At 36.4% G+C, this 8,580-nt stretch overlaps 1 protein-coding gene across 1 annotated transcript; it reads left to right on the forward strand.

The window, feature by feature from the left end:
- Positions 1-7,183: 7,183 nt before the first annotated feature.
- On the forward strand, positions 7,184-8,154 carry LOC142616113 (uncharacterized). Its single transcript, XM_075788999.1, has 2 exons — positions 7,184-7,570; positions 8,122-8,154. The coding sequence occupies exons 1-2, from the start codon at positions 7,184-7,186 to the stop codon at positions 8,152-8,154; spliced, it is 420 nt and encodes a 139-aa protein (XP_075645114.1).
- Positions 8,155-8,580: the final 426 nt, after the last annotated feature.

Here is an 8,580-nt window from a genome sequence, read left to right on the forward strand (position 1 = left end):
CTCGTGTTGTCATTGGATTTCTAAAGCTTTTTAGGACTTAACGCTTAACAGCACTAGTATTAGTAGAGTAGTTATTAATAGACTTAAATTTTTTTAAAAAAATAAATAAAATAAAACTTTACTATAAACAAAATGCATCATCCTTTTATTATGATATGTTCCAACAAATTTTGTATTCTTTAAACCAATCAAGATTAAGTTGATGCAATGCTCTACTATTTTATTTTTATTTTTTAGGGTAATCATAGCTTAGAGGATGACAAGAACCCTTTTGTAAATATACTATGACAAATTAAAATTTAGTCCAAGAAAGTTGTAAAGTCTAGATGACAACCATAGAAATTTTTGTTTTGTTTTTCCGATTCATACAAGAAATTAGAGGAAGAAGTAGAGTAGGATAACTTTTTTTTTTTTTCCAAAAAGGAAAACTAGTAAATACAAAAGGACAATTGAGGCGTCTTTGTTAGGGCCCATATTGGGGGATATTGTCTTCAAACTCACACGAGATTACTGGACCAAGTCTAATATTATATATAATGACCTAAGAAAAAGTGTTAGCTATATCTGTGCTATACCTCAAAAGAAATAGTCACAATTGAAGTTTCTTGTAGTTGTTAATAAAACTCAATTCAACTTAGTATAAGCCCGATGTGGGATCCATTACACACCCACACACATCACACAATCAATCAAATTGGGGCATCACAGTTAGCTTTGTGGACACTCCATTGGTCTTTCAATGGAAAAAACCCTAAAAACGAAACATATCTACACATGGTTGTACCATTAAGTGAATTCAGGATTAGAAGATCTCGAACATAAACTCACTAGTGAGAGCTTTGCCTTGCCATTATGTGTTCGTGGTTGTAAGTCCCTGAGTTGCCTCAATCTCGACACCATCAATGGGATTCTCAAATCACTGCTTTCATTATCAACTGCGGGTTGTGCTATTACTAATACGCTCCAAATATTAGCTTTAGATTCCGTTCAAGTTCAAGACAACTATTTTGGATAATGGCTTTCATGTTTCAAGGTCCTTAGATATTGAATCTTACTAGAATAAGTGGGATAAAGAGTGTGTTTATCGTCAACTCTCTTGACATGTTACAAATTATAAATTGCATTGACCACACGGATATTAGTATCTTAAAAGATAAACAAAAAAACTACTTGGGACATTTTGGCACCCTATATCTTCTAGCAGTGGATCATTGAAAATTAATGCAATCTTGAAGAATTTCTCTGGTATGGATACGCTGTGGATTAATATTGCATAGGGGATTTCACTTCCATGTCACAATTGCTTTTACACTGTCTAATTAATTACAAGGTTTTGAAACCCGGACCGTTCATTGAACTGTAAAAGGGAGAGGTTTAAGGTTTTCGAGGTCGAACCGAGATTGAATTGGGGTCAATCTGTAATGATGTCATAATTAATTAATAATTATTTAAAATATAAATAAATATATTAAATTAGTATAAATTGAAAAATTAACTAAAATGGTTCAATTAAAATAAAGATCCATATTTCAAATATATTTTTCATATCATAATTTTTACAAAATAAAAAAAAAAATCATATCTTAAGCAAATATAGATATAGTATTTATTTATTTATATGTTAACTAGTAAAACCTTGATAATAATAATAATAATAGTAGTAGTGGTAGCAGTAGTACAATAATTTTATAATATAAGAACTTGTGTGGCAAATTGGCAATACACATATATACTGGAGGCTTATTAGTACAATAATAATAATTATTATCAAGTCACATCATGTACCTTCCCCATGGTTGAACATTCAGCTCATTTTTTACTCACAAATTCAAAGTTTTCAACATTTCCAATACAAGTGTTAGGCAGTAGTCACGTGGAGGCTTAGAAAACTTCAAAAATAAATACAAAACAAAGAAAGAGAAACCACATATAACATAAGTTACATAGTGGTGTTCTGCAAAAACAAAAAAAAAAAAGAAAAAAAAAGAGAGGAGATTAGTGATTACAGAGGAGTGGAGACGGACACTAGAAGAAGAAAAAGAAGAAAGAAGAAGAAGCTACTGCTTCGTGGAGCCACCCCTGCTTCTTCGTCTTTTTGACCTATGAGGGTTGATTTCTTCATTTTTGCTTTTTTCCTTCTTCTTCCTCTGCTGCTTCTTCTTCTCTGTTATTTTATTTTTATTTTTTCTCCCTTTCATTTGGTTCCAGATTTGAAAAAACCCAAAGTACTACTGAAGTATTGGCCGAAACTTTGCCAAAAAAAAGGAACTGTCCAACCTCAAAAACCGGTCACAATTCTTAGAATCGTACGGTCCGACCGCGGTTCACATAAGTCCCTGCTTTTTTCCCATAGGGCGATTCTTGATGTTAAAAAACCCACAAAATTAAGAGGTTCACGGTTTTCTCAGTTGGACCGTACGATCTGGTCCAGGTTTCAAAACCTTGATTAATTATACGAACCTTCTTCTAACTGCAACTTGGATAAACTACTTCACAACATTCAAAGCACACCAAAGTTCTAGCACTATGCGATAAGTCTGTTGAGGTAAAAATTATCGGCTGCTCCTTTTCCAAACCTAATCTCTTTCTTTCTCCGTTAGTCTTTCTCCCTAGTTTCCCTTCATACATACTAGATATTTCTTCAAGTATTAGGAAGTTCAAATTTGAAAATTAATATTTTTTTTAGAGTGTAAACATACAAAACAGATTTGAATTCTAAGTAACATTGTAACCATGGACGGAGTCATTAATTCATGTTGCCCCCAAAAATTTTCCAAAAAGAATTGAAGTATATATATAGGTGTTAAGCACCCCACAACGCCTATCTAATGACAGTCCTTTGTTTTGATAAAACCTTAATTTTCAAAAATTGGCAGTATTTCGACATTGGGTTTCGGGGCTTTGCATACATGGGGCTTTGAGGTTTGGCTTTTGAATATGTGTGGTCCCAATCTATGCTTTCCTAGGGAATTCAGGAGAACTACTAGATTTCCACGTTGAAAACCTGGCGACATGTCACCTTGCTTTTGTTGCGGAAATTAGGCATCGCTTGCCTTAGGTGACATGGACTATGACAATCACACCGAAAGAGGCAAGCAGGTATATATATACATACATCATGCACAATGCAAGCACAAAGAGCAAGAAAGTAAATGCCTACATCCCTAGAGCATGACCCAAAATATAGGTGCAGGAAAATAAATAGTGGTTACCATAATCTAGAGATGAGGACGAATGGTACATGACATGATATACCTAATACAAACCATCTAAAGAGAGAAAGGGAGGAGGAAGGAAAGGGGGTAAACTGAACTCCTAAACCTACTATACACAATTGTTTGGCTCAAACCTATTGTACTCCGTGTCCTCGCTCCATGTGTGTACATGCAAAGGAAAAGACAAGAAACCAGCAGACAAGCAATGGGAAGAAAAAGATGCAAAAAGCACGTGGATGAGGCATAAAGCAAATAAGTGTGATAGACATGGCAAGCACACGAACAAGAAAGTAAACAAGTAAAAAGCAAACAAAAGGTGGTGGCCGCTAGGGACAAATGTAGGTTTGGATCGGATGTCCATAGCTTCATTGTGTTGAAGTAAGGACGACACACTAGCCAACAAGACTCATGCATGGACATGTAAGCAAGCATGTAAAGATGCAAAGAAAGCCAACGGGTGGCATAAACAAGCATGGCAAGCATATCATCGCACAGAGTAGAAAATGGGAAAGGTATGCACAAAGCAACCCAGCATCCGGAGATGCCTCCCAAATGGTTACGTCCAAACAAGGCCTCATGGGCGTTGGATGTAACCACACAACCCCAAACCTGCTAAGGGTGTTAAACGTGGCAAAGCCTAGAACTAGAGAGGCTAACACAAGCATAAACCATAGAAGCAAGTAAGCATAGACATGCAAAAAGGAATGATCCAAACCCTTTAATGTGGGCAAAAGTGTACGGACGATGACAAAGACCATAGGATCTAGATCGGGTCTAAACCAAGAGGCCAAAACGCAATAAAGAAAGACAAAGCGACAAAAGGGCTACAATAGCACATGGCATGATGAACATAGCCTAGGTCTAGGCACACAAACATGGCATGGAGCACACAAGCACATGGAAGATGGCATAAAACATGTAAAGATCATAGATCCAAATACACAAGCATGTGAAAACATAGATCTAGACATATAAGCATAGAAACACGCATGAAAACATGTAGATCCTAGCACATAAATGTGGAAGAGCGTGAATCCAAGCATAGAAGCATGTGAAGACACGGATCTAAACATATAGTATGGCAAGATAGGCATAAATGCATGTAGATCCAAGCAAGGCATAGCCAAAACATCATACAAGCATGTGAACATGAAACCCTAACATCAACATGGAGCAAAAACATGAAACCCTAACATCAACATGGAGCAAAAAGATGAACAAAGTATGGGAAAAGATGAACAAAGTATGGGAAAACATGACACAAAGCATAAACATGCAGATCTAAACATATTAGCATGTATACAAGCATAGAAACACATAGATCTAGCCAAACAAAACACGTAGATCTAGCCAAACAAAACATAGAAAAGATAGATTTAGGCACAAACATAAAGCACATAGATCAAAATAAATAACATTTGAGTAAGCTTAAAAGAACATGGATCTAAGTTAGAAACATGCTAGAAACAAGATAAAGCGAGAAACAAGTCAAAGAAAAGAATAAATCATGTTATTCAAGCACAAAAAGATTTAAAAGGTTAGGGGTGTGGATGGTAGCTAAAAAATCTACATCCACACCCCTAAACCCCTAATCCAAGATGTAGAACCAAGGAGAAGAAGATTGAGCACAAGAACACTACCGTGTATTGTTGGTGAAGATGCAAGAATCAAGAAGCTTTGATGTGTGTTTTTTGTGAGTTTTTTGTGTGTTTGGAAGAGAGAAAACATATAGGTAGAAGGCAAAAATTAGAAAAATGTGTTCCTCCAGGTCTAGTGGGTGCCTAGGGCTATTTATAGCCCCAACACGTGTTTTGAGGCGGCAGCCCTTCAAGGACCTCTGGCCTCAAAAGGTCTCTGATTGGCTTGTTCTTAAATCCTCTAGATAGATTTGGACTTCCTGTTTCTGAATTGGAATAGAACTCAAAAATCCAATGTCCGAATCAAAAGTTATGGCTCTCGGAAGTTTGTGGTGCATCGATTAGTGCGTCATCCTAGTTTTTGTGATATCTCGGGTATAACTCCGATTTTGACCCATGAATAGTCATTGGAATGAGAATTTGATAATCTTTACAATGGTGTTGGTTTCAACTCATTCTGACAGCCCGATAAAAATTAGGGTTTTTGGGCCCTCCTAAGATCGATTTCAGGTCAAACTTGGTCAAAATTCTTCGAGAAGCTTGGATTTGATGTAAAACTGTGGAAAATGTTTTTTTGTGAAGTTTTGGCTTCGTTTGACCTTCACTCAAACCTAGGGTTGACCAAGGGCATTTTGGTCATTTTAGTTGAAAAACGGCACTTCAGGTGCTTTCATGCTCAAATGGGTTGCGCCACATTGTTCTGGATGTTCTCGCGGCCCCACGAAGAGAAAATGATATTTTTGGACTTTTCGGGGCTCGGCACACAAATTGAGGGTGGACAAAATACGGTATCAACACATAGTATTATATCCAAGGCAGACAATGATGGTTCTATTAGGTGTTTCTCCCTTTGTAGGAGGAGTCCAAGACTAACCCATCTGCTCTTTGCAGATGATAGTTTTCTTTTTTGTAGGCTAATAGACATGACTGTCAAAAGGTGTTCTAAATGTTGGCGACCTATCAAAGTCCACCACAGAAGCAACAAGAGTGGAAATTAAGAAAGTAGTTGGGGTTACTAAAATTATGCACTATGACAAGTATTTGGGTTTGCCATCACTTTTTGGAAGACACAAAAAAGTGAGTTTTGATTACATCAACGAAAGAGTTTGGAGAAAATTACAGGGTTGGAAAGAGAAGTTGTTGTCACAAGTTGGAAGAAAAATCTTGATCAAAGTAGTGGTTCAAGCCATTTCAACTTACACAATGAGTTGTTTTGAGCTTCTATTAGGCCTTTGTCATGAAATTGAAGGTCTTATACATAAATTTTGGTGGGGCAGCAAGGTGATCGTAAGAAAATTCATTGGGTATGGGAAGATATGTGTGATTCCAAGTCGGAGGGTGGAATGGGTTTTAAGGAGTTGACACTATTTAATGAGACCCATTTAGCAAAAAAAAAACTTGGAGGTTGCTGCATAATAAAAAAACTTTGTTTTACAAAGTCTTTAAATCAAGGTTCATTCCAAATTGTTCTTTTATGGAAGCAAAAGAGGGCCATGGAGGATCTTATGCATGGAAGAGCATCTTGAAGGGTAGAGAAGTTATCAGGCGAGGAGCAAAATGGAGAGTTGGAAAGGGGGATTCTATCAAAATTTGGGGTGAGAATTGGCTGCCCTCATTAAAATCTCCCTGAATCTAGGGCCTTTTGATAGCTGAAATCCATGATGCTACTGTAAGTACTCTAACCAATCCATTACAAGCCAATGGGACTTGACTTTATTGTCTACCATGTTTAGCCCCACAGAAGCTGACCTTATACAAAAAATCTCACTAAACTGTGGCTATTCAGAAGATGTTCCGTATTGGCCCTATATGCAATCAGGTCAATACTCAGTCAAGTCAAGATTTTTCTTTCTCAAGTCTAAAACTAGCTGCCATGTTGTTTCAAATCATGTACAACTGGCTCACACAAAAACACTCCGGAAACGCATATGGAAATTATCGCTGCCTAGTAAAATTAAAAATTTTCTATGGAGAGCAAGGCGTAATACACTTCCTACCATGTCCAATTTGGTTTGCCTTAACTTCCCAAACCAACATGAAGAAGTGCTGCATGCACTTTGGTACTGTCCAAGCATATCTTCAATTGGCGACGAAGAGCCTCAATGGAATTTTAGTAGAAATATGAGTTTCTCGGACTTTCCACTATTGCTATCATTTGTTCTAGATTCAGAATGCAGCCCAGAATTTTTTTCAAAGCTCACATGGACCATATGGTTTAGGCTCAACAAGGTCAGATTTTCTCCACTAGGTTTTCCTCTTGATCAAGTTTCACAATGAGCAATTATTTATCTTATGGATTTTCGGGCAACACAACCAAAGAGGTAGTCCTTAATGGTTAGACCAAGAGCAAGGTGGACAGTGCCTCTAGGTGAGATTTATAAAATAAACTTTGATGGGGCAGTGTTTATAGATGAAGATAGAGCCGGGATTGGGGTTATTATTCAAGATAGTCAATGTATGGTTATGGCCTCCATTTCTCATAATATTCCTCTTCCCATATCAGTAGTGGAACTCGAAACATTGACAGTAGCTAAGGCTCTAGAATTCTCCATAGACCTAGGATTTGTTTCGGCTATTTTAGAGGGAGATTTGGAGATAATTATGAAAGCTTTGATGGATGATTCGCCCTCTTTGGCTTCTTTTGGCCTTCTAATCAGGGATGTAAAAACTTATGCGGAACAATTTCAATGTATTAGTTTTTCAAATGTTGGTAGAGAGGTAATTTTGTAGCTCACAACCTAGCTAAGCATGTATGACATGTCATTGGTTTTTTTGTGTGGATGAAGGATGTCCCATTACACAACTTTAATGTTTATCAGGTAGATTTGCCTTTGCTTTAATAAGAATTTCAGTCTTTTTTTCTCCAAAAAAAAAATTTCACAAATTCCAACCATTGACTAATCTCATCCTAAATTCTTGTGTAAAGAATATATTCAACATTATATATATATATATATATATATATATATATATATATATATATATATTTCAACATTAATTTTTTTAAAAAAATATTATAATTAATAAAGTATGAATTCGTTAGCTGAACTCCTCGTCAATATTGATGGACGATGATAAGACAGCAACTATGGAATCTTGCAAAAAAGGATAAGTAGATTTGGAATACACTTGTGTGGAGTGTACCAAAGAGTCTCCAATGGGTTAGTCAGTAAAATGAAAGTTCAATCATATAGATAATCACTATTTGGTTGGAACGTTTTTGTGTATATGTTGCATAACTTTCTTTGATTTTTTGTGCCTTTTTATAGGCCTTTGCTCCTCAGGATGAGAGTAATTGCTAATCTTTGTGATTTTGGATTTGTTGGTAATGAATGCTATGGTGTTATAAACTTTAATGATCTTTTGTCCATTGGTTCGTCGGTTAAGCTTTTGCATGTCTGGCATGTTAACTATCACTCCTGTCATTTATGGGGATCTCAGTTAATGTTCATTGTAGTCGTCCATACCATGGACGATGGTGATTTTTCTCCTCTTCAGTTGCCCCTCTATTCCTTTCATCACACTTATGGACATAGTGGGAATATGAAAGGTCAAATCACTTTAACTTCCGTACTCATTGCATTTATTGTGAAAGACATTATGGGTCCTTTCACGACACATTCGTTTTGCAATTGCCTGGACGTGTTGAATCCATTTCTTGGGTTTCCTGCACAAGAGTTATAGGAGTTTTATTTTTTCCCTCCTTTCTTTTGTATATTACAGATCTA

The sequence above is a fragment of the Castanea sativa genome, chromosome 11 (genome assembly GCF_040712315.1).
Source record: "Castanea sativa cultivar Marrone di Chiusa Pesio chromosome 11, ASM4071231v1".
Lineage (NCBI taxonomy): Eukaryota > Viridiplantae > Streptophyta > Magnoliopsida > Fagales > Fagaceae > Castanea > Castanea sativa.